The following is a 27,045-nucleotide window of genomic DNA, read 5'->3' as shown; positions in this document are numbered from 1 at the left end:
TCTCCTGAGCAATCAAGCACATGTAACCCATGCATGGAAATCACTTTCCAAGAAGGCAGGAGAGCATCACATGTTAGGGCAGTCTCCAGTCCCATCCCCTCACCCCACCCTCTGACACAGATTCCTTGCTGCCAGCCAGCACATAGCTGAGGCTGCTTCCTTTGCCAGAGAGCTCTCTCATAACCAAGTGCCAGGCAAATGAATTCATACATGAAAAGGGAACACCTAGCAAGTTTTTAGAGATCATATAGTGTTTCCCACATAGTACTTTTATCCCATAAGGCAGACATTCCAAAACTCCAGTCACGCTAGTTAGTAGTGTAGCCTCAGGGCTGCCCTCTTCCCTAAGTGAACCAAGGGGAAATCAGCTGGGCATTCTTACCATTCATGTCCTAGGTCAGGGGCAGGAAAAATTGTTAAGTGACAGATACTTGCAGGCCATTTTCCATCCCCAATGAAACTGGTAAGAAGACTTACAGAATCAAATTCCTCCTTGATGTTTATTTAGCTGTGGAGGCTGATGGCTACTATTAATGCCCAGATTCATGGGCCTTGTCTAGACCATACCAAGAAAACTCAGTAAACTCGGTTCATTTAGACAAAAGGAAAAGAGGATATTTTCAATTCAGTAACATGTTGAATGACAAACAGCTTGACATTAGATAGACCATGGCTCCCTACAATTTTGTGTAGAAATACCCTTTTCTAAATATAAATGTATAATCAATGAAAACATAAATTTATTACGTGCTGCAGAGTTTTTGGAGCTCACTAAATATTAAAATAATGGGGCTTGATAAACTTGTGGAGTTTTGGTCTCCTAGTAGGCACTCTATAAATGTTTGTCAAATGAATGAATGGACAAATGCATCACATTTCCATTGTCCGTGTGGTTGTGGTGTTGTGTGAAAGCAGCTTCTCAATGTGGTGCATATTTTCATGATATCCTATAAAGGCCTAACTGAGGACTGCTCTGCCTTTCAGAATTCTTTGGTGATCTGGACACCCTGATGGGGCCTCTGACCCAGCACAGCAGCATGACCAATCTTGTCCGCTACGTTCGCCAAGGACTGTGTTGGCTGCGCATTGATGCCCACTTGTTGTAGTGGGTGTTCTTCTATCTCTAGCATCACGACCCATCACTCTACCTCTACCAGCGCACTGATGGTCACTGGTGGAACTCCACTCATTGGGGAAAGTTCTCTTTGGTTATGTTTGTTTTTATGCTTCTTTTGTTATCTGTGAAAAACAGAAGTCATTGTAAGTTGACACTACAACTTAAGGGCAGTGTATGTTTTATTAGTCATATTTTTAGCATTTGATATGCAATCCTCAGATTCTACCATCTTTTTGTGCTTCATGGAATGACAGTCCCTACAATATTGTTTTAAGCCCACACTACCCAAAACAAAGAATGGGAAGCACTTGTGATAAAGACAGGCTCCTGAGAAATGCAACAAGTGGTCTTACATATACATGAGAACTTAGACACAAGGGACCATCCCCCAAACTATACTCTTATACCCAGAAAAGAACATATTTCAGAATCTATCATTAAACTTTTGTGTATCCCACAGATTCAATCTTCAGGTGAGAATTTTCATTGTTAAAACCCACTGGTTAGATGTAGCAACATCATGAAATCAAGAGTATCGAGAAAATAAATGAGCGTAGCGATGCTACTCTTAAAAAGATGCTATGCCACACAACCAGAGGACTCTCTTGCTAGCATCCCTTTCCTGATTCCCTATGTTGTTAATTCTAATGGCAACAAGAAAGGGTGACATTTATTTTGACAAGTTTTAGGCATCAGCTGGCATCAGTATTTTTCAACTCTATTATTTGAAGTGTAAATCCTCACCTGGGATTCTCTGTGCGCAAAGCTCTCCTTCTGAGGAACAGTTTGGTTGATGCATGCTTTAGTAGCCAAAATGCTACACTCTAGACTTAGAGTTGGGAGTTAAGAGAGGTCTGGAAAGTGTCCAACAAGGAATTCACACCTCTGCCTCCTTTACAACAACAACATTTACACAGTTGGTAAGTGGGTCCATAACTGGCAGGATTTTTAAATTGTATTTTGCTCAAATCTATGGAAACAAAAATCAAAATCAAGTTATCACTACCTAGAAGTAATAATATACAGTTTTCTTCCTAGTGGCTTGAAAATCTGGACTTCCTCAATTATTATTCACATTTTCTCTCTTATAGGGTTTCTGTTTTCTACTTTCTTTTTTCTCTTATCTGTGTTTCCTTTTCCTTTGTTTGGCTCATTAACTTTTGACTGAATTACAATTACTGATTATATTAAAGTCCATATTATCATGAATCATTTCCATGAAAACTCCTGAGAAAACTCCAAACTCTCTAAATAGTGGTTAGCTTTTATTTTTTTAAAATGAGTCTTGGGGTAATGCTTCACCCTGAGATGCTTTGAAAGAGCCCTAAACATTGGGAACCATTCACCTAATTTGGACATATTTCTCACTGGTTGTGACTACACCCTCATGATACTTTATACTCATTTTATGTCCCTAAACATCACAATGTAAATATAATTTTTTATGTTCCAGCTCACCAGAAGATTCTTACACTTGTGGTAAACACTATCCAATGCATTACTTACTGGTAATTACCTGCTGGTATATAATTCCATGTAGCCTTTAATATGCTGGGTTATCAAACTCTGTTCACTGAGTTATGACCAGATAAATAATAGATATGCACATGAAAGATGCAAACTTGTATGATTATTAAAGTAAGCCATGCAGGTCCATGATAGAAACAGCAGGTGATGACTCTGCACTCTCATTGTCAAGGTTAGATATATCCCCAGTTGCAAAACAGCCATACTTGAGCTGTGCTCTGGTCATCTTTGAGTTTAAGGCCCTTTGTTGTATAAGGCTGTGGAAGTTGTACTCCAATGGCTGAAGCCATGTTGTTAGTATGGCTGATGGGAGCATCCCAGCAGCTGAACCCAGCACTTTTTATGCTCCCACTGTGGTTGAGCTTTATGTTTACAGTCTCAGCAACAACACCTATGCATGCACACACACAAAAATGAAACCTGAAAGAATCTTTTCTGAGCCACTTAAAAGAGGAAAATGATAACATTAAAGACTCTGAACATCCAAGGTTGGTGTCACATATAAAAATTAAGCTGAGGACTTTGCAGTGACTCAAGTTCTCTCTTTATCATGGTTTAACAGGTAGAGTGCTTGGCTATTACTATATAATGAAGCCCACTGGCTTGACTTGTAAGTTCAACCTAAACCACAATTCTAGACCATTATGGACTTAGGAGTAGATTCTTGAAATCCCACATCCAGAAACTAGACGTTAGAATGTTGGGGCAGTTTCCCAGAGAAACAAGCATATTGCCTCATGGATGAAAGACTTGTAGTTCTAGTTTCAGTGACTTGTTATATCTACTTACATACAACAGGGAGGCAAGAGGATTCTCTGTCATCTCTGGTGACTGAGTGTAAAATATGTGCCAAGTTGGCAGCATAGTGACCAAATCTGACAATCGAGCTCTGGATCACCACTTGATTATGTAGTAGACTCATTTATAAAGCAGCTTAGGAACTCATTAAACATGGAGGATGAATTACCTTCCTATCCCTTGAGATAAGACATCTTTCGATTTCATGATTAAGGATTGTTGCTGTTTTATAGTTGCTCTATTCATCACAGTGTAAATGGTGATGCGTGTCGTAGGTGCGCAGCTATTTGAGGGACTAAGGGATGGAGATATTCCGTCAAATGAATCTCTTCAGCATACCAGTTTGTGGGAGGGATATGAGACATGTGGATGGCAGTGAGAGATCGTGCCTCTAGATCTTGATGGAGGCTTAGTGAGACACACTTAAATAAGCACATGGAGGTTAGAGTAGAGGGCAGAGTAAAAGGAAGCTCCATCTGAGCAAGGACAGCAAAAGATCTCAGCCCTGCAACTTGACCCAGGTAGGGCCACCACTACGCCTTCACTTGTCACCCAAGCTCCAACCACAGAGAGTTTGACAAGCTTGTGTTATGATGTTGACTTGGCTTTGTATTTTTAATTAACTTTGGATTTTTAGTGGTTTTGTCATATAACTGTCTGAGTTTGGTAGGTAGGATTACTTTGAAAAGGGTTTACTAGTGTGGTCCTCCGGGTAGAATTTAGCTGTAAGCATGTTGTTAGCCAGCCTGTAGACTGTTAATTACTTAATAATCTCATTGGGAAAATACTAGTAGTTTTATATTTGGATGACATAATTGGAAAAGCAGACTAGCTGCTACTACTTTTAAAAGACTTAAGGTCGGGATGCCTTTTTTTTTTCCATGTAAGGAAATGAAAAGATCAAAATCTTCAGGCAATAAGCAAGTTGCAAAATTAGAAACCATTGCCTAAAATATGTTTTGTTGAGTTTCCGAATGGATGAATTTTAATTTGGACATTACATCACTAAATGCATTAGATTTTGTCTGCATTGGAAAGATACTTCTTCTAGCATATCTTTCCCAAAGATATCTAATTTGGATTCTGTTTTATGCAAATTTGCATCCCGGAGGTTGAAGTTGGAGTTTGAGGTTGGAAAGTATTTTTGAAGGCAGAAGCAATTGAGTTGTGAGGGTGAGGCCCTCACATACTTCTCAACAGACATGATAAAATTCACCTGCATGAGTTGGCAGGTGGGAAAACCAAACTGGATCACTGGGTAAGACTACTCAGTAAAGCAATGAACTGCTTGCTTAGAGAAGCATCACTATCCCCATTGAGAAAAATGTGTGGCAAGATGATACAGCTACACAGTATCAAATGAATGGGTCAATTCAGGGCCCCCAAATTTAATTCTGTGGGGAAAAAATATTGAGCCAGTTGTCAGTGTTCTGGCAGACTAAATTCTTCGTCGTCGTTGTTGTTGTTGTTTATCATTTTCACTCGCACAGCCTTATTCTCATAATTAAAATCTGATTCATTTTCTCTTTAGTGTTATTAGACTCCAACAACAGAAGTGGCATCTGTGTATTGATAATCAGCATTTACCCTGGCAGGAGACTAATCAGATAGGCCAGTGTCAGACATTAATCCTACCATCTGATATTTTTGGTGAAGGAAAAAGTATCAATTCTCTTTCCATCCTCCTCCTCAGAAATATAGAAGCCCTCTTTGCCAAAATCATCACATTTTACTCTGTAATCTACCAGCTAAAAGAAAATTGCATTGTGGGGAGGGCGGAAAGGGGGTGGGGGTGGGGGTGGAGGGTGGGGAAGCCCCACAAAGCCAGATTGCAGTTCTTGCCCCTCTTTGCTTCTGACATGAGATGTTAAAGAATTATTCATAGTGCTCACATTGCGTTAGGGGACACTGAACTGCTTTTTAGATCCACGATCAGTCATCATTCTTCTAAGAGATTGGAGCTTTGCTGTTTCATTAACTGTGCAGTGTAGACTAATGGTGTTTAATAAAAATCATTCAAAATTTCAAACTCTTTTGCCAGTGACCTCAATTTTGTTGGCTCTTTGATTTTGTATCAGACTTTGAGGAGGGAAGGGGGAAGTGAAGGAAGCCTGCTTCCAGGCCCCTGACAGGATGCTGCAGTGGCAAGCCCAAGTTCGCCTGCCTGCCAGCAGTTGGCTGGTGAGCAGCAGCATGCAGACCAGCTGTGGGAAGCCTCCTGAAGAATGCCCCAGCTGATGCTTTCAGCTGGGAATAGCTTGTTCCTATTGGGGAACTCATTGTTCTCCAGTCTCTGCAGCAGGAAGCCAGCTGTCATATCCGGAGGGAATTTCAGATGCTTTACCTTTTTGGTTTTGCCCTGCATCACTCATGTGGCTACGAAATAGAAGTGTCTCTGAATATAGAGCCCAATGTAGTGACAATGGGTAGTCAAATGTACCCCAGATGCTCATGCTCTCTTGTGGTTCTGCAGTGTTTATGAAATTGGGGGGAAAGGAGACCCTAGACAGTAAGCAAAATTGGCGACACTCCAACAAGGCTAAGTTAATGCTGTGTTGCCCAGACCAAGAGCTAGCTTCTCATTTGGTCAGCCTAGCATGCAACCAGTAGTGTGGTGGTAAAATGTTTAACAACCAGCTCACTGAGAATAGAAAGCACCTGGTTTGCACCATTTGCCAATTTCCGTGGCATAAATACTACCACTTGAGATGATTTTAAGCTACCAACTGTGATGTCACTGAACACATGGTTGGAAAGAGATGCACACAGTTGACTCTTGCAAGCCTGGGCAAAAATGCCTCAACACACTACTGGATGCAGCCAGTCAAAGAAGGTTCATATTTCATATACGTGTTCATGTGGACACACACAGACACACACACAAACTCACCCTTACACACACACTTCAATGACTAAAACAATTACATAGTTTTAAGATATGAATCAACGTGTAAATGTAGAAAGCTCATGATAAGGCCCTAGAGGTATGGGCTGCCCTGGAAGCCTAGGTTTTAAGCAGGAGAATAGCTGAGAAGAACGAAGCCCTCCTGAGCTGAAAGGAGAGATGGATCAATGGAGATGGTTTCATCATCTTCCATATCTCATAGGTAAAATGGGCACTTAGAAAACCCTCATGATTGATTTTTTAAAAAGATAAGTGAGTGTTTTTTATTTTTTTATTATTATCATTGTTTTGATTTACAAGTGCTATTTGTAACTTTCACATGTAACTAGGATAAAGTATTTACGGAACTCTATGGAGAATAGCCCAATCCAGAATTTACTGTGTTTTTCTTTTATGTGACATGGAAACTCAGTAATTCTCCCATCTTCACATTGTTGTTCATAAGATTTTTTACTTTAGTTGTTAGGGAATCTAAGTTTTGTGTTAACATTTGCTTTTAGTTAAAAGTATCTACTTACTGTTTTAGCTCTGAATTCAAACCAGAATATCTCTGTATCAATTACATGACTAATAGTCAGAAACAATCATCCAAACCAAAATAATTCTCTTTTCCACCCAGTACAAAGAAAACTAAGCTCAGTAACAAGAAGGCATAAACTAAAGTATATAATGAGACTTTCATTAAATACACACACACACACACACAAACTCACTCACACATACACTTTTTAAATTAGGTCTCCACACATGAATCATCTTGAAAGTAGAATAGAAAATCTCAAAGAATTAATTCTCCTGGTCCTGTGCATCTTCTGCAGTTAATAAGAGGTTTGTATCTGGAAAGACTGAAGAACTTGTTCTAAAACCTTTTTTTTTTTAACATTTCCATTTTCTGTCTGGGCCTGTATCCATGGTTGAATGTTAGCCCTGGAGGAGAACCATGTCTTACTCGCTCTTTCTGGCCCTTCTGTCTTTTGCCTCTGCAATTCTTTTTGTAGCTGGCACAATAACAGGGACTGGAGGTCTATTCTTTCATGGTATTGCTACAACATTTGTCCTTACTGGGAAATGGTAACATCTGGATCTGGTTTAATTGGCATTACACTTACACAGGGACTCTGAGCACCCCCTTCACCACACCAGACAGTGGACTAGTTTTCACAGCTACAAAGAGTTAGAAATGTGTTTAACATCATCCAGTGCATCCCCTACTTTAATACCACCCTCACTAATCAATCATATTCACCCATAAATTTTACAAATGAGATTGATTCCATCTCAAGACAATTTGTCAAATACTTAATTTTCTTCCTGGATGATTCTACTTACTGGATATTTTAGAAAGAGAAATATCTGAGATAAAATCCCTCACATTTACTCAATATTACAAATTGCTGTTTCTATTCCTACTCTGAGTAGTGTTTCTGAAGATTGTTTGCTGTAGTGTTGTCTTTGATAAAATGAATGTCAGTAGTGAGCCTTTTAGAGATACCATGCTCAGAATCCTCTTTGGGATCAGGAGATACCTAAAATTCTCCCCCTTTGCCCACTTTGTTAGATGAGTGACATATTCTTTGGATCCTGCAAAGAAGAGACTGGTTTCTTTTCTTTTCTGGTGGTGGTAGTGGTTGTATCTGTGGCTGTGATGGTTGTTGTTACTTGTCTTTCTCTCTCTGGCTCTGGCTTTTGCTTTCCTGCTAGTGTTCTTTCTCTTTGCAAACAAATAGTGAAATTAAATGTGAGCTTCTGAATTGTACTTGTTCATGCTTTTAAAACATAACAGATTAATAAAAATAGATGTGTCCTGATTTAAAACATGCCCCCTGGAAAGGCATGCTGTATTATGAAATCGTGATAATATAACTGCATTATTACATGGCAGTATAAATATTAGTCTGTTTAATTCATTTGTCCAATTGTACAACTTTGTGGAGCAGTGTTTTGACCTTTACTACATAATTTTGGAGCAAGTGGAGTGGTTGCAGGCAGACGAGACAGTGTTATATCAGGATTTTTCAATGAACTTTAGTTGGAGGCCTGGCAATGGCAAACATCTTCAGATGTTTCTGTAACCATTATAAATATGAAAAAACCCTCTTCAAAAAATTTCCCAGAGTACTTCAGTCAAGACTTTTTAGGTTCATCTTTTTTTTCATTTCTCCTTTTCTTTTTCCATTATTTTTGGATGGGGGTTTGTTATTATTGGACTGAAGAAATATTTTGATTGCAATGGTCTCTCTCTCTCTCTCTCTCTTTTTCTCTCTTTTCTTTCCTCCTTCCCTCTATCCATCACCCCTCATTAAAATATCGAAATATGGAGTCTTTGATAAATCTGCATTAGACCAGGCTATATGCTAGGAATGAAATCTGGGCAAACATTGATGGGTTTTCAAAGAATGCTCCACGTTCATTGGGCCCTTTCACACCCCACAGTGATAAATGAAAAGGATAGAGATAGTTTTTGCAAAAGGGCACTTTGATAATATCCTCTGAGACCTAATGCAGTTTAACAAATGACTCCACCTGTTTTTCCAGTAAGTAAATTGACTGAGACTTGCAAAATACCCCTGCGAGTTGTCAGGGGTGTCTTCTGCCTGGTCTATAGTGTGTGTGTTTGCTTTGTATCTAACAGGCACATTCACGTCTCATGTGCTCATATGAAGTATTTCCTAACATTCCCATTAGCCTGTATATAAGAATCAGAAAGATAATCCCAACATGTCGTAAATGAAGATGTGACTCTATAACCTTTCTCTTCTTCCTGGAAAAAAAAAAAAAAAAAAGACATTTTCATGCGTATTTTAAACAGAAATTTTGTATATTTAAGTGTCATGGAAAATATTTATTGAGTAACTGGGATACAAATGGGAATGTAATTGTCATCATATGCTTTGTGTGTGGGGATGCTCACCAACACCGTGCCACTGGACCATTGTGGCAAGCCTAACTGCACAAAGAGTACACATCATCAGTGTGTGTGTGTATGTGTGCGCACGCACGTGTGTGTGTGTGTCCCTGCATGTGCAGCATGTCTAGCTTGCTGTCCTTCATGGGATTTTAGCTTTCCCTTCTTGAAAAACATTATTTTACAGTTCCAGGAAGCCCTGGTTACATTACTATATGAAGGCAGTGATTTGAAATGAAAATTCCTTTCCTCTTGGAAGCTTTGGTCATAATATCATGGTTCAATTAAATGGATTCCACCAGCCTTCGTGATGGAAAAAGCTCTGTTCAAATCCAATTGAGTTTCCAAGAGGAAATTGTAGGTCAAGATGCATGAGAGGGAAGATGAAGGCCACCTCAACTGCAGCAACATGAGCTGAGTTGAGCCCTCAGTGTTGAAGTTGACTTGCTCCAAGCTGCAGTCCAAAACCCTTGGGCCCATGCCTGGCCTATGCTCCCTCCCAAATAAATAGAGGAGCAGAACCATCAGGAATTGCCTGGCTCCTAAGAAGAAAACTTCCTGACGTTCTGTCCCCAAAGGAAGACCCTTTCCCCAGGGGCACCCCAGGTGGCCAGTAAATTGTGATGACCATTCAGAAAGTGCCCCCTTGGCTTTATGAGAATCCAATTAGTCTTCTGAACCACCTTTTCTTGGGTGCAGATTTCCAATATTCATGCTCATTGCAGATCCGCCAACTGTCACTGTTCTTAACAAGCATGCTCGTCTTGCCAGAATTTCAGTAAGTTCCAATTTCCTGTACAGACCAGGTAAACTGTTCTAACATCAATCAATTAATGAAATGTTATCTGGTTTTTAAAAGCTGGTTTCATGTGCTTTATGTGTATAAAACTATATCTGCCTGTGTGGCTTTGCATTTCAAATGTGTGGCGCACAAGCATTTTGTTGGTGCTTTGTTCTCAGTACAGTAACTCTGTGTACAAACATTTTAATGTGGTTTTGTTGTTTTCCAACAAGATGTCTCTGTAAAAATGATATTGGCTGAGCTGGTGCGTTGGTTTCTCTCATAGAGGCATTAACTATACTGCCAATGCATTGAATTATTTAAAAATGCAAAATAAAATTTTTATGAAAATCTCATTTTAGACATGTAGATCATTCTGCTTAGAGACTTTCCAAGCCATAGTACCTTGTTATCAACTCTTCCACATTACAGTACATAGCCAGTGCCCCCGCTTACATCAACAGCCATAAAACTGACAGCCATAAAGAAAATAACTCTCACAAAGCCAATTCATTTTATAAGAGAGACCCTTGGACCCTCATTCAAAGCCCATTTAAGAGAAAATTATAAAATATTTAGTTATCTGGATTCCCAGTACACAGCACAAAAAGCTTGCAAAGTATAAAGTTATAACTAGTAGATGCTGACAAAAGAGAGAGAATTATAAAACTAGACTGAAAACTTAAAAACACAGCTGGCAATGGCCATTTACTGCAGGGGTATGCCGCCAGTAGCCCTGGGAGGACAGCACAAGCAATAATTTTGGGTCACAATAATGTCTGAAAGTCATCAGGAAAAGGTTAAGTATACCTTAACTAACACAGAAACTCATGTCATATATTTAGGAACTGTTTCCTTCAAGATGTTAAAGATTTTCTGGACAGTTAAAGGATAGGTTTCAGGTATCTAGAAATTTCGTGTACATGAAATGTATTCTCTGGCTATGTAAAGCGAGGAATTGCAATGCTAAGACTACACGGCACAAAACACCTGTCAGTAAACGCAACATTAACAACTTGGCTGGATTTCCTGTGAAAAAGATGAACTACACTTGGCTTGACCAGATATTTTGACTCTGCATAATCATAATCATAGTCCAAGTGTGAGCACAAATATAGCTAAATGTGATTAAAACTGATAGTTAAAATACCACCACTAAGAATTCCAAATCCTTTACAAAATGGAAAGGCCACAATATCTGTAAATATGAACATTTTTATTGTGAGATGATGGGGAAATATTTGAGCTGAGTAAATAGAACTAAATGGATTATAAATGTGTTCTCAAGCAACCAAGTTGTTTTCTGCTTCTCTCAAAACAAGCAGATACCATAAATGATGCCCACGCCTAGGTAAAAGTATGCACACATGCAGAGAAGAACTTAGAGGAAATATGCAGAATGGCATTTTTAAAAATTAGGAGTGCTGGGATTATGCTAATTGATTAGTTTTTGTGACATTTACAACCAGTAAGGCACTACTGGCCAGGCACTGTTTTAGCACTTTCTTATATATTAATGCATGTAATTCTTTTAAAAGCCCTGTGAGATGGGTACTAGCATATCTCTGTTGTATAGATGACGACATGGAGACACAAAGAGGTCTTCAGGAAAACAACTTTCCTGAAGTCACACCGCCAGGTGTGTGACCCCAATGTGGCCCCAAAGGCTTTAATCTTAACCACTACCCTCTCCTACTTGTTATTCTTAATAATGCTATTGATTCTATAACATATATTATTTTCATTTTAGAAACAGAAGTAAAGAAGGACCACAGGCCCTCAGGAAGTGATTTCCTCTCAGTCTTTCCAGAGGTCACTAAAGGAAAGGCATTGGGCCAATCTTCCAGAAACACCTTTTCCTGTGAAGACAGACCAGGGCACAGGAGGAGTCAGCAACTCAGAAAAACTTTGGTGATGTGGAGCCTCTTAGTCTTGGAAGTAACAAATAGAAGAAGAGATGGCACCACCTTCCTGGCTGTCACTCTAGCTGAGATAAAGATCAGGCCTTGGATTGGCAGAGCTATTTGTTTATTTATTTAAGACAGGGTATCATTCTGTTGCCCCTGGAGTGCAGTGGCATAATAACAGCTCACTGCAACCTCCACCTCCTGGGATCAAGTGATCTTCCTGTCAGAGGCGTTTGAACCAGAGCGGCTCCATCTTGAATAGGGCCTAGGTGAAATAAGGCTGAGACCTACTGGGTTGCATTCCCAGGAGGATAAGGCATTCTTAGTCACAGGATGAGACAGCAGGTCAGCAAAAGATACAGATCCCAAAGACCTTGCTGATAAAAAAGTTTGCAGTAAAGAAGCCGGCCAAATCCTGCAAAGCCAAGATGGCAACCAAAGTGACCTCTGGTGGTCCTGACTTCTCATTATATGCTAATTATAATGCATTGGCATGCTAAAAGACATTCCCACCAGCACCATGATAGTTTACAAATGCAATGGCAACCTCTGGAAGTTACCCTATATGGTCTTAAAAGGGGAAGAACCCTCAGTTCCAGGAAGTGCCCACCCCTTTCCCAGAAAACTCATGAATAATCTACCCCTTGTTTAGCATATAATAAAGAAATAACCATAAAAATGGCCATCCAGCAGCTCATGCTACCGCTCTGCCTATGGAGTAGCCATTCTTTTATTCCTTTACTTTCTTAATAAATTTGCTTTCACTTTATTCTATGGATTTGCCTGAATTCTTTCTTGCATGATATCCAAGAATCCTCTCTTGGAGTCTGGATCAGGACACCTTTCCACTAACACTCCCACCTCAGCCTCAAAGTAGCTGGGACTATAGGTGCAAGGCATCATGTCCAGCTAACTTTTGTATTTTTAGTAAAGATGGGATTTCACCATGTTGCCCAAGCTGGTCTGTAACTCCTGCCTTCAAGTGATCCATTCATCTCGGCCTCCCGAAGTGCTGGGATTACAGGCGTGACCACTGTGCCCAGCCAATCGGTAGAGTTTTAAAATCAGTTCACTGTAAGACAGGTCCAGCCCCACCCTAACTCCTACTCCTTGCCTCTGAGATGCAGACACTTGTTCAGAAGGGAAGTAGAGCATCCCAGGGGAGTGAGTCCCCTGGGCTTTTGGCAGGATTTTAAATGAGGTTCTTACTGCCTGAATTAAGTGAGACATGTAAGAGTTCAAGAAAGCCCCACTTTCTTCCTCTGCAAAATGAAGTTGGTCATATCCACCTTCTCCCTGCTACCCAGAAATGAGCAAGATGTCATCTAGACTGGTGTTTCTCATCCTACATTCTCTCTTGGAAACCCTGAGGTTTTCCAAATAATTTCTTCTGACACACTGTCATTACCAAGGCCAAGAGACTTAATCCTTTGAGGGTGTTAAGAGTAGTGAGGCAACTTCTAGGTTGCATGTCTAGCAGGGGATATGCCACAAGTGGGTAGACTGTGGCAGAGTGTATCACACAAAGGGCTAGGAATACACTGAGGCTCATGCTTTGGGGAAAGAATATGTTTAGTTTTGTGTGTTTCTCCAGGAAACACATTGTAGCTTAGGTGGGAGATTTTGTTTCATCCCCCTTTTTCAGAAAAGGGAATAAAATAGTAAAAACGTTAGCTGTGATATGAGAGGGAATCTACACAATTTGTTAAGGGAGATTAGGCCAATACATTTCAGGTACAGGCATTTGAAATTGACTCATGTTATCAAAGCCCTTTGCAATTATGCAGGTCATGAGCTGGAGGTCTCCTGGGATTGACAGTTACACAAACTAGTGTGTGAGTTCAGGAGTTCAGTGACAGGCGGGAAATGACTTTCAATCTCTGTCTTTCTAGTTCTGGGACTCTCCACCTTAAAGAAATACTGGGGGACTTTTAAAAATGCAAATATCAGGCTTCCACCTCAGAGGCTAATTCCATAGGTGTGTGTCAAAGGTCTCTGATATCTGTATCTTTTAAGGCTTCCTTGTTGATTCTTACGTGAAACCAGGATGAAGAACCACAGTTCTAGGCTTATCAGAGAAAAGGGCCAGTTACCCATTTATCCCACCCACCTTCCTGCAGGAACAGGAGATAATGGTGCTTCTAGTGCTCTAGAAAAAAACATCCCACAGGAATCCAAGCTCTGAGTATTCTTCTCCAAGGAAGGAATTTCCTTTAACGCTTTTATAACTTTCCAGGAATTTTCCAGTTAGCTCAAACCACAATGCACTTGAACATATTCTCATTTCCAAAATACAATAAGCCCTGCAGCAGTACAGAGATGTAAGGGGAAACTCATGAGGAAGAATGTACCTTTCTGGAAACAATTCTCTTCAGCATGGCTGGACCTGGGCAGAGGATTATATTGTGGATCTGAGTTTCTCCCACAATTCTCAACTCAGAAGACACAGCAGTGAATGACCAGAAAGGATCCAGAAGGAACCTTCTCTCATAGAGGTTCATTTTAAAAGCCCCTCCTTACAACCTTTCTAGGAAAAAGCATTTGTAGGACAAAACAAACAAACAAACAAACAAACAAACACTACAAAGGAATCAGTGGGAGCAAAGCTTCCTGAGTTTATCCTAGTGTTATCAATGGTCTCTTTGTATGGGTTCCTATGTTGTTTACATTTTCATAGCAGGCCAGGACTGTTCAGCTCAAAAGCCCTGGGGACAAAATCAAAATTTTACACATCAAATTTGTTTTAAATATAGCCTGAATAAGCAGATTTTTAGCAGTTTAGAGCCTGCTTGCTTTGCATACCTCATGAAACTGTGCCCAACATCTCTTAGGCATAGATCAGATAACCCAGGGGGATATAAAGACCATGGCTGCCCTTCAGAGCTGTCTGACCCAGAGACTCCCCACTGAGTTGCTGAGTGGTATCAGCTAGATGTAGAAGCCCACTCTTTCCCTTCTGTCTCCCCACTACCAGGTCCCTAGCTCTCCTCCCCTTCCTAGTGATGGCCTCTGGACCCTGGCATCTGAAAGGTCTGATTCTGTGAAGGACTTTCTCTCACTCCTCCACATACAAACCTGTCAGTGTCATCCAAATAAAGCTTGTTGTATGTTACTGCCACCTCACGGTGATATCCTTTTCTTTGATGAGTCCCCAAATTTCCTCAAACTCACCACATCAGGAATCAAAAAAGGACCTCGAAAGGTCAACTGACAGGGGGAAGAGGCAAGCTTTATTTGGGGTCTCCTCTTGGAAGCCCCAAAGCATCTTGGCCACCCCCCTAAACTGACCAAGTCTTGGCCAAGAATCACTGAATAAGTTCCATGATAGACACCAAACACATCCTAAAGCATTGCCCTCACTGAGAAAGAGCCATCGCCTTCAAAGTGTGGCCCAAACACCTCCAGTGCCCTGTTGGTGTGCCTTGCTCTGGACTTTAGGCCCAGCTTATCTCTCACACTCTGGCACAGAGTACCTTCACCTTGGCTGAGCTTTAAATCTTACTAATTCTGGGAGCCCATCCCAGAAATTCTGATCTAGTTGATTTGGATACTACTCTCTACCTCCAACCCTCAACTTCCGTAAATGGGTAGTTTGTAAGGTTTTCCAAGTGATTCTCATCAGCAGTCAGAACTAAGAATCCACTTTCTAGCCAAAGCTCCTTCATCCAGGGCTGTATACCTTACCCCCCACCCCCACCAATGTCTGGCAGTGGTGGACTGGATCCTTGAATATGGCCGAATTTCTGGGCCCATAGCTTATCTTTGGTAGATAATCAAAGGTCATTCAAAAGCCATTGGACATTTGGGCTTGGGAACTCATATTCAAAACCCATGGTGTACAAGGATCCCAGAATATCCTTAAAATCCCTGTGGAATTGGTTACTAATAGAAATAGCCACCCACAAAATAATCATAATCTTTGCTAACTAAACTGTCAAGTGTGAGTTGTAGTCCCGTATGAACTAAGCCATGCCAGTGCCTTCTCAGATTATAACCCTTAGTTTGGGGCAGACAGGAGGCCTAGATTTGCATCTAAGCTCTAGGGAGACATGCACTCGTGTCCCATGATTCCATCAAGTCTTTGAGTGAAATAAAGGCTCTTTAAGAGAGACAGCATTGTTTAGGGCACATCTGAATACAAGATGACTGCGAAAAAAGTTTCTTCCATTTGGGATTTCAGATTTATATTTGACTATCCAGTTGAATCCCAGTCTTTTAATCAGCTCAGAACACAAAACACATCATCTGCAAGGTACAGGTGATGTCTTATGTTAGCTTCTATTGTTGGGTAACAAAGTATCACAAACTTAGAGGCTTAAAACAATGTACGCGTTTATGACCTCTCAGTTTCGGTAGGTCAGGAGTCTGGGCACAGCTTAACTGGGTCCTCTACTCAGGTGCGCACGAGGGTGCAATCAAGGTATTTGTCAGAGCTGTGATCAGCTGCCGCTCTGGGTCTCCTTTTACACTTCCTCGGGTTGTTGGCAGAGTTCATTTTTTTGCAGCCATGAAACTCAGGTTATCTTGCTTCCTCAAGACCGACAGAAGATGGGGCCCGTCCTCTAGACCCTCTTTCAAAATCTTCCCTAATTCAGACCCACCCAGAATAATCTCTGTGTTAATGAACTCAAATTAAACTGATGAGGGGCCTTAAGCACTTCTGCAAAATCCCTTCACCTTTGCCATATAATGCAACCTAGTCACACAAGTGACATTCATCAACTTCACAGGTCCTGCCCACACTCAAGGGGGCTTATGCAGAGTGTGTATACCAGGGGCCCTGAATCTTTTGGGCCATCGTAGATTTATGTCTACACCATTCCCCTTAGGTGCAAGAAGATTTCACATCCTGCAGAGAAGGCTCTTCTGCTTTCCTATTATCCCCGGAGCAATGGACCTGGAGCTACCTCAACTATGGCCTTGCCACCAATACTATCCTTTTCTCTGTGCCTTAGTTTCTCCAAGCAGAAAATTATTCAAACAACCCTTACTTCTGTGCTGCTTAAGGGAGTGTTATAAATGAATGAATTAATTGTGTTAAGCTCATTAGTCAGATGAAAGGTGCTATAGAAATGTAAATTATTGTTATTTTGAAATCTTGTGGCTGTCATCACAAAATTTGCACTTAGCTATTAGACACTGTGCCTTTGCCATCTATCAGCCCCCAGTTCACTAACAATGTTCATATTTTGCTTCAAACCATTAATTTGGAAATAACCACCTTGGTGCTCATGATGTGCTGATGAGGAATTATCTGCCCCGGGAACTTGCCAGCAAGAATTATTGAAAAAAAAAAAAAAAAAAAAAAAAAGATTGCATTAGCTGAAGCTCAAAGAGGAGAGCCAATGAGGAAGAAGGAAGAATATATTCCCACTGTTTGCTTCTGTTACCCTCTAGGGATTGCAGAACGGCTTCTGACATGTCTCACATCCCAAGGAGCCCCAATGTCCTGATTGGCAAGGTGCAGAGTGACTCCTCTTTCCTTTTGACTATAGCTGCAGCTGTCCTAAGATGACGTAAGGTTTCCTGCTCAGGGGGCTTGCCAAGGACAACTTCCTTTTCTGGACCCTGCTTTCCAAGCACTCCTGGAAGACCTAAGCCCTGCTCCCCACATAGCATCAGCCTCTTGATGGGGCCAAGCTTTATTTCTCTTGGCCTTCATCTATAGTCCCTGCCTAGTTCCGCCACTTTCCCTTGAGGTGTGCATATTCTCCTGAGCTGTTTCCTTGCAATCGACCCTGCCCCTGTCGGTCATGCGGGAATCTCTGACCTACAGGCAGATCCTTTATCTTTTCAGGAAACCCCTAGCCTGTCTCCAGCCCTAGAGGGTTCTCTTAAATCCATCCTCCTTAGGAGCACTTCCCAAGGCTTAACCCAGCCTCTGCCTCTCTGTCCTGCTGTAGGAGCGATGGGTAGAGAGAGGATTGAGTGGGTGGGAAGGGAGAGGAAAGCAGGCCTTGATCTAGAAATACCCAAGTCTGAGGCCTTTCGTTTGTGCTCATCCCCAGCTGGTACAGTACCTCTCACTCGCTGTACTGACAAAAGGCTGGAACCCAGCTGCTCCACACTCTTGAGGTCATCCAGCCCTCCACTAGCTCCAGGAGACTTCCATGTAGCCATTGGTGTCAGAGCTGTACAGCTCAGCTGTAATCCTGCCAGGGACAGGCTGACAAGATTTGAATGTGCAGAGTTGTAGGAGCCAGCTGGGAATAGATCTGCCATTCTCCTTAGCTCTGAGCTGGACAAAAGTTCTAACTGGTTGCCATGAAGAAGTCTGAAGAATTTCTGCCCTTGGGTCAGTTGTGCCTAGTTACGGGTTGAATTCATGTCAAAGTCCTAACTCATAGTACTTCAGAATATGACCTTATTTGGAGAAAGAGTCTTTCAGAAGTAATCAAGTTAAAATACAGTTACTAAATTCAGTGCTAATCCAACATGGCTGGTGTTCTTAGACAAAGGGGATATTTGGAGACAGACTCACATAGAGGAAGAAGGCCATGTAAATGTGAAGAAGGCCATCTATAAGCTAAGGAGAGAGGTCCGGAACACATCCTTCTTTTACAGCTCTCAGAAGGAACCAACCCGCTGATGCTTTGATTTTAGACTTCCAGCCTCTAAATCTGTGACACATATACTTTATATGTATATATTGGAGATGGAGTCTTGCTCTGTCACCCAGGCTGGAGTACAATGGCGCAATATCAGCTCACTGCAACCTCTGCCTCCTGGGTTCGAGCGATTCTCTTGCCTTAGCCTCCTGAGTAGCTGGGATTACAGGCACCTGCCACCACGCCCAGCTAATTTTTTGTATCTTTAGTAGAGATGGGGTTTCACCATGTAGGCCAGGCTGGTCTTGAACTCCTTGACCTCAGGTGATCCGCCCACCTCAGCCTCTCAAAGTGCTGGGATTACAGGCATGAGCCACCATGCCTGGCCTTACTTTACATTGTTCAAGCAACCAAGTCTGTGCTACTTTGTTATGGCAGTCCTAGCAAATTAATATAGCACTCATCCCTTTATTTGATAAGTAGTCATTATGTGCATAGTATGAGGTTCTGGGACCTCATGCGGGAGCAAAACCAGATGCTCCCCCACCCTCATGGATCATATGGTCCAAAGGGAGAAAGAGCCATCCAGCAGGTATTTACACGAATAAATGGGAAACTGCAACTAAGATGAATACTGTGAAGAAAAATTGCCTGCTACTGTAAAAGCCTAGTGCATAATGGGAGGTAGGTGGCAAGTCGAGGAAGGCTTCACTGAGGAGGTGTCACTTGATCTGAAACCTGAAAGCTATGTAAGCCTCAAGTAGACAAGGAAGAGAGGAAAGAGCAGTTGAGGCCTAGGGCATACTAGATACAAAGGCCCTATGCTAGGACCTGCTGCAGGCCCCCACTCAGACTCTCAGATGGCCTTCAAGCATGCTGTCACCCTTACAGCCCATGCGTGAGTGCCATTAGCCATTGTCAGCTCTGTGAGGGCATCCCTAAAGGACCCTCAATAGAGGATACCCATCACTAAGGGAGGAAGAATTCCGATGAGAAGAAGGCCTGGGAACTAATGCAAGAACAGACTTGCCCAAACACTGGCTTCAGTTTTCTGCCCCCTGAGTCCATGGCATATGCACCAAAGGCAGCACAGGTGTCACGTGATGGAGTCATGAGAAGGCTGATCTTGACTGAAATAGTCACTCTGCCACTTTCTGGTCAACTCATCATTTAACCTTTCTGAGTTTCATTTTTCTCACCTGTAAAATGGAGACAATAAAGTGCCTCCCAATTTTAACCCCATATAAAGGGTATATATAGCACAGGAGAAATACTCAATAACTACTACTATTAACTTAGCAATTCTACCCGTACTCTGCTCCTCTACATTCACACATGGCATTGGGATTGTTTCTGGAAATGGGGAGTGGTAGACACACTGTTCCCATAAGATTAACCTTCCCTAGACACCTTAGCAGAATACAGGTGGTAGGGTATGAGAAAGCAAGTCAAGCAGATTGGGCCCTGTGAGGAGAGGTCACCTCCAATCAGGCCAAAGGCCAGTGGGATGGAGACGTAGTAGTCAAGGAGAGGAGGCAGGGCCAAGGGAGCTGCTCCCTAGACCTGTCTCCAACCCCAACTGATCCTGGCCTACCACTTCTGGCCATTTAGCTATATTTCCTTCCTGATTTTCAGGACTGTAATTTATGGCTTGGCAAACTATGACTTCTTTGTAGTGGAGTCATTGTGTTTGTTAGCGTAATCATTTCGCAGAAAGAATGTCAATAAAGGCTGGGGAGTGAAACACAAAACCCCTCCACAACTCCAACTGCTAAATAATTGCTGGAATGAATTGTCAGGAACCTTTTATTTACTGATTTCGCGCATTTCATTTATTTCTGGCACAGCGCCAATCTTCCTGACAGTTAAGATTTATTGATTTAATTGCCTAGGGTAACCATGCAATAAAATCATCTCAAAGATAAATTTTCATGGCACTGTGCAGCATGGAGGTAATTTTTCAAATGCTACAGCTATATTTCTGCAGGTTACAGGTGCAAAATTTGCTTAAAGCTGGGATGTCTCATTATTGCAACTCAGGAACGCTGGGGCCAGCTCTTTGGTGGAAATTCTATAGAGGAAAGAGTGAGACACACAAAGAGACAGAGAGAGAGACAGAGGGAAAGAGGGAGGAACAGGGAAGGGAGACAGAAAGAGAATGAACAAGAGAGCACAGCCCTTTCAGGAAAGAAATGATATTTCCTTAATTGGTTCATATATTCAATGCCCATGAGAAAGTGTGGCTTCAGTTTAATTAGGAACGGGCTTGGAGGTTATTTACAGTGTTCTGCGGAATCATTTGTTTCCAGCTGTGCGATGCTTTGTATGGTATGAGCCTCACAAGGTAGATGATTGCCACTTGTGACATTCGTGTTTATTGCTTCTTTAGATCTTTTTATTTACCCTGTTAAAGTGCTCATATGGCTTCGAACAACGGGTACATGAAAAACTCTGATTAACTCCCAGGTTAATGGTAACATTTCGGGAAGTCAGAAGTAGCATAAACTTTTAACAATGTGATATCTTTTCTTATCTCTCTTGATTTATTTTACAGTGTTTTTGCTTTGATTGCAGGTTTCAGATGGTGCTGTTTAATAGCTTATTAAACTTGCAGCCTATCAGGTCTGCTATTTGGATAAAATTTTATTTTTGCTCAGGTGTAAACTTTTGGAATAGATATAGATTTTTTTTTCCACCTTATTGAATTCCAGTGACCAGGGTCTGACTGATTTTCTCAGATGTTCTTTGTGTGATGCAGGACCATGTAGGAACCAGTTTGAAATTGTTGCCCTTGAAACTTCATTCTTGCCCATAGTGGAGAAGGATGACAACCTGGGATGGGAAGGGGAGCTTCAAGCTTTTCAAATGAATCTGAACAAGGAGCCAAGAGCTATTAATATGTGCTATATTTAAATCAAGCCCCAGCCTCCTCAATGCTCAGATGGTGAAACTGAAGCCCAGAGAGTTAGGAGTAGAGCTCCTAAAAGCAGGTCTTCCGATGCTCAGGGCAAATCATCTCGTTTTTGTACTATCTATACTGCCCTGTTCACATTACTCACTGCAGTATAGTCCAAGTGCACATTAGCTTGGAAGACTCATCCCTCTCTTTACTTCAGCTTCTGTTTATAGATAAAGGGGGTTGGAGTAGATGCTCACTACGTGCTCGCCCACCTCTGACAGGCTGTGATTATAAGGACATCTGCATATCTAGCAGTCTTACTCCCATCACCTGGCCATTAATACAACTGAACCATTCTCCCCATGAACCACTAGACTTCATGAATTCTATATGCACATGTGCCAATGGCCCAGACTCACTGTTTCATGGCTACATATTCTCTTCCAATGGAGTAGACTTTGCATAGTTCATAGCATGTGATTTGCAGAACTAAAACAAAGTGAAATTAGACTTTGACTAAAGAGGAAGCAATGGAAATTTGAACTAAAATGAAGTGGTGAGCACAGCTGACTGTGCAGACATGCTTCTCTGCTGTAGCCAATGGCTGGGTGGAAACTAATCTGTTGTGGGAGTGTCTGTGGCAATGTTTCTGAGGGTCAGTGCCAGGAGTGGTTGCTAGGCACTGGGTCTGTGTGTGTGCATATTCACTTAACCCACCCAGATGTGGAAAGAAGCCATTCTAACTAGGGTCTTACACAGGAGGGAGTGTGAAGAACAAGAGGCTATGTGAGCATTGAGGGGATCATACCAAACCTGGCTCAGGTGTCCTGACTGGCCTCTGCCCAGCAAACTAAGGTTTGGGGTGTTCCATCTTTGCACTGTAGCAACAGCCTCATATCTGTCCTTTCTGCTTCCATTCTTGCTCCCTCTAATATACTCTAACTGTGGCCAGAGGCACCTTTTTAACATGCAAATCTGATGATGCCAATTCTCCATTTACAATCCTTAAAAGACTCCCCATCGCTCCCAGGATAAAGTTCAGAAGCCTTGGTGCGATGTGACAAGACCTGGATGTCCTGGCTCCTGCCTTGCTCTCCAGCTGTCCTCTTCCAACCAATTACCAATTCCTCTAGAGCTTCATTGAATGGGCCAGCGATGAACCCCAGTGCTCAAATGAAGCATGTGCATGTGTATGTGCATGCGTACCTGTATGTGTGCACACATAAGCACACACACACACACACACACACACACACACACACACAGAGTTCTCCTTGATTCTCTCCTTTCCATAATCAGTTATAACCAATCCATCAAGACGTCCTGTCAACTCAACTTCTAAAACAAACTCACAAACCATCTCTTTCCTCCATCTCCACTGCCTCCACACTGGTTCAAGCCACCATTATCTGTCATTTGTTCAGTAGCATATTAAAGAGTCTTAAAAGTCTCCTGGAAAAGGAAAGCTCTTGAACTATGGTTAACCCTCAAGTTTCCAAACATATTTGACAATGACTTTTTTTGAACAACTGTTAACATTCACTCGGCAACTATTTTTTGAGGGCTTTATGCTATAAATTGTCTAGGTGTTGAGAATATATCACTGAAAAGAGAAAGACTAATTCTCTGCTCTTACAGAGCTTACAGTCTAGTGAGGAAGAAAGGCAATACACAAAATAAACTCTAGAACACCAGGTAATAAGTGCTGCTCAACTGGGACGAGAGGATGACTGGGAGGGATTCAAATGAAAACACAGAGGGTTGGCTCTCCACAGGAGTACAGACAGTTCGTCCATTGTGACAGAAGGGCATGCAGTGGACATTGGCACACACATCTGAGAATGAAATGTTCCAGTGTTCTAGGAAACTGTGCAGGAAATTCTACCTGGAGGATAATTGCCTTACTCAAGAAACTTCTTGCTCCAGCTGAGTTTTTCACTATATCTTAGCTCTTGCCAGCACTAACCCCTTCATCCACCCCTCCAACATACTCATATGCCTCTCCACTCCAGCAGCACCCAGCTACTTTCCATTTCCCCCAAAACACCTAGTGAATTTACCCACACTGCCCTCTTTACTTGAAGTGCAGATTCCCCTCTTCTTTGTCTGGCAAAATCAGACTTGTTTTTGTATCCCTTATCTCTTTAGCAATTAGCACAAGGTCTTGCCTGGAGTTGATGCTCCGAAAATGGTAACTTGAATTGTTCTACCTTACTCTTTGTTTACTTAACCCTTCAGCTTCCCACAGCGACACCATTGTTATTACTTTCCAAAGGAGAAAACTAAAGCCTCACCACAAGACTTTCCAGGCCAAGAGGCTGTCATGTCCCATTTGAACACAAAAGGATGTCTTAAGGCCTCTGGTCCCCGGTGCCCCAGATATCCCTAAGAGGAAGCCCTATGTGAAGAATGGGAAGCTCAGAGTCGCTCTGCCCCCTCCCCTCTACAAATCCTGAGAGCGAAGACTCAGCTCAAATCAACACTTCTGGTTTGAGTCTCTGATTCTTTCCACTTGTTCCCAAGTTACTACAAGGGGGCATGTGAGCAATCAAGGTCCTTCCCCAAGCAAAGAAGACAATGGCCAATAAAGGGCTAGTTCTTGCCAAGAGAGTGGTTTGGGGACCACAGAAGGGCAAGGCAGAAAGTTGATCCCTTGTGAAGATTTCTATGAGCTTGTTAGGACCCAGTTAGTCCAAGGTAATGGGTGGAAAAATGAAGGTCTCCCTCATATGGAAGATGTTAAGATTATAAAGCAGGAAGTTCATGGTAGGGAGGATATCAAAAAGCACACATTTGTGCTAATTTGGAAACAGTCATTTGGAAGAATGTACAGGAATGGAGCAGATCTGTCAGTGTTCTCTGGTGTAGAAAGCTGGGGGCATATTTCTCAATTGATTACATTTCTATGGACATCAGGCATACTTCTATTCCTACCCCATCAAACACCTGCCAGAAGTTCAAATGCGCCAAAGCCTTTACGACTCCGCATTAACATTTTAAAGTCCACTGGGACATTCAAGTCTCTCTAATTAGAAAATTCCCATTGTCAGGGGTTCGAGGCTTCTAGCCTGACAGAACCACTAAGGACCTTTCCAATCTAATGGTCTATCTGCACCTGTATAGAAGGAATGGCCAGTTTTCTTGGCTTGTCTATGCAGGGGATTTACCAATGAATTTGGCCTAGTGTGCACTACAGTGACCATTAAAATCTAAGCATGACACATGTAAATTCAGGCCAGAAGGGTTTAGATAAACTACAGCGGGTAGAATATAAAGCCGTTTCTGTTGCTGAATGGGTTCAACTCACAGGCATGTGTCCGTGAACACTCTGCTGATTTCCTATCACCTTCACGAGCCTGGTTGGTGTGCTGGCAGCAGCCAGGATAAAGCACATTTTCCATTGAATCAGGTCATTGCTATGGAGCCAAGCAAAACACATCACTTGAGGTTTTGTCTACCTATAGTAGTCCTTTCCCCAGGGTACCTGTGTCTTAGCGTGGCCAACTGGATCAGGATGAGAGAAGCCAGTGGCATAAGCCCCAACCTCTGATTCAACAGCAAAATAGAACATTGGAAGAAACTAAACTGGGTCTTCAGAGATCATCTCATTATCTCCACCGGGGTCTGGCTTCATATTGATTTGAGCTGCTCTGCCTACGTCCCAGCCCCCATCTTCCGTGACACTATCCAATGTCTTATTTACTCATATGCTCATAAGCTCAACAGTCACTGGACACTCACTATGTGCCAAGCACTTTTGCTGGTCATTAAGAATACAAAAATGAATGCGACAGGCTCCCCGCCTCAAGGGGAGACAAGAGGTCCCCACAAAACCTGTGCTGAGGGACCTGTGGGTAGTGATGAGTACATAGCCACATGCCCCTTTCTCTGTGTCAGCAGATGTCAAGCTTTATATTCTTAATAACTATTGAGGACCCTAAACAACTTGTATTTACATGGATTATGTCTATCACTACCTACCATATTAGAAGTTAAGACTAAGATATTAAAAATATTAATTTGTTAAATAACTATAAAATAAAAAATCAATCCAGTACATGGTGTCATAAACAGCACATGTTTATGAAAAGTAACTATATTTTTTCAGAACAAAAATTATTTAGTTAGAAGAGATGCATTGTTTCACAGTATTTCAAATGCCTAATCTGCTCCTTAATGAAAGATAGCTGGATTCTTCCACTTCTGCATTGAATCTGCTTGCAGTATGTTGCTCTGTTTGAAGTCTATGAAGAAAATGCACATAGATATGCATTTAGAGAAAATAAAACTATTTTAATAGACCAGATAATTTTGAATATTCTTCATTGATGCAACATGAAAAATCTCAACAAAAGGGACTTTTAAAAAAAAGTTTAGTAACAATAAAGATCTAAAACCATATCAATGAATGTTTGTACTCTGCTGTATTAAAATCCATTGATCTCTCTATCACTTTGAATGGGTTTTTAAGTAGTCATGCTTTTGTAACACTGTGCATTGATCATCCGAAAAACACTGGTGCCCTGAGTTGCGTCTATCTTTTAAACGATGATACCTTTCATTATGTAATACCCCAAAGCCACATTTGTTTATATCACCACTGATCTGATGGAAAATGTCTTTGGCTATTGGGAAGCTGTCAAGCTCACAGTGGTGAATCTATGTTTCCCAAAATTCTAATTTTTGCTTGAAAGTTCAAATTTTGTCATTGGAAAGAAATTAATTTGTTTTTTGTTTTTGAAGTGGCAGGCTCACTGTGTTCACTTTTGAGAAGATGTTTACTAAATACTTGCTAAGTCACCATAGATTGTCCCACATATTTTCAAGTCAAAATGGGGTTCTATGAAAAAAATAAATCAGCCAGTTCATCTCACAACTCAATTGCACAAGTGGTTTTCTTTGAGTCAATAATTGTATTATAGTGTATAACAAATGCTTTATATGTAGTTCCCATTTTGTCATACAGAATATTTAAAAGACCTGCACTCAAGGCTTGAGCTTTCATAAAATTAATAACTTTTTCTACTTCTTCAAGGACATTGTTAAGTGAAACTTTTTTTAACTGCAAGTGTGGCAGTGAAGAAGCCAAAAACTACAGTACAGTAGTAGCACCAACATGCAGATGTCAAGCCAGAGAAAAAGGCAAATAATGAAAATAGTTTTTACTTCACAGAATCTCCAAAAGAGTCTCTGGGTGCCCACAAGTCTATGGATTACACTTCAAGAATCATTGTTCTGTTTAATTTTCATGCCACTCCCTTTAAAACAGGTGCCTAGGTTTTCCAGACTCTGGGACCTGTGCCATTGAGTCTGCCTCTATGCATAAACCCCATCCAGTCTGCAAACATTTTGAGGATGGGGTTCTGCTCATTGCTGTATTCATGTCATCAGGCACAGGGACTGATATGTGGCAGGCCCTCCTTTAATATTTGTTGAATGAAAAAATGAATGAATGAACGAATTAAGTGCTTGAGATTGAAGCTGAATATAGGGTACTATGAAAGGTTCACCAGGAGGTGGCTACTCTGCTCTCTAATTTATTTCCCCACCTTTCTGATTTCTGTGTATGTAAGAATGGACTATACCTCTCATGGAAGAGTAGTGCTTTCAGAGACGAGGAAAAGCTACATTTACAGAGCCTTCTCTGCAGGGAGTGTT

The 27,045-nt window shown here is 41.5% G+C and overlaps 1 protein-coding gene across 6 annotated transcripts in view; it reads left to right on the top strand.

The window, feature by feature from the left end:
* Positions 1 to 10,389, top strand: part of AFF2 (AF4/FMR2 family member 2) — a 508,006-nt gene extending 497,617 nt beyond the window's left edge. For all 6 annotated transcript variants that reach the window (XM_023202728.2, XM_023202727.2, XM_023202724.2 and 3 more), the window contains one exon: positions 985 to 10,389. In XM_023202728.2, coding sequence (XP_023058496.1) covers positions 985 to 1,106 — 122 coding nt within the window. In that variant the 3' untranslated portion in view covers positions 1,107 to 10,389. The remainder of the gene's footprint in view (positions 1 to 984) is intronic.
* Positions 10,390 to 27,045: the final 16,656 nt, after the last annotated feature.

This window comes from Piliocolobus tephrosceles, chromosome 12 (assembly GCF_002776525.5).
Source record: "Piliocolobus tephrosceles isolate RC106 chromosome 12, ASM277652v3, whole genome shotgun sequence".
NCBI classification, from domain to species: Eukaryota; Metazoa; Chordata; class Mammalia; order Primates; family Cercopithecidae; genus Piliocolobus; species Piliocolobus tephrosceles.
The sequence above is the reverse complement of the archived record's forward strand: the minus strand, read 5'-3'. Positions and strand labels throughout refer to the sequence as shown.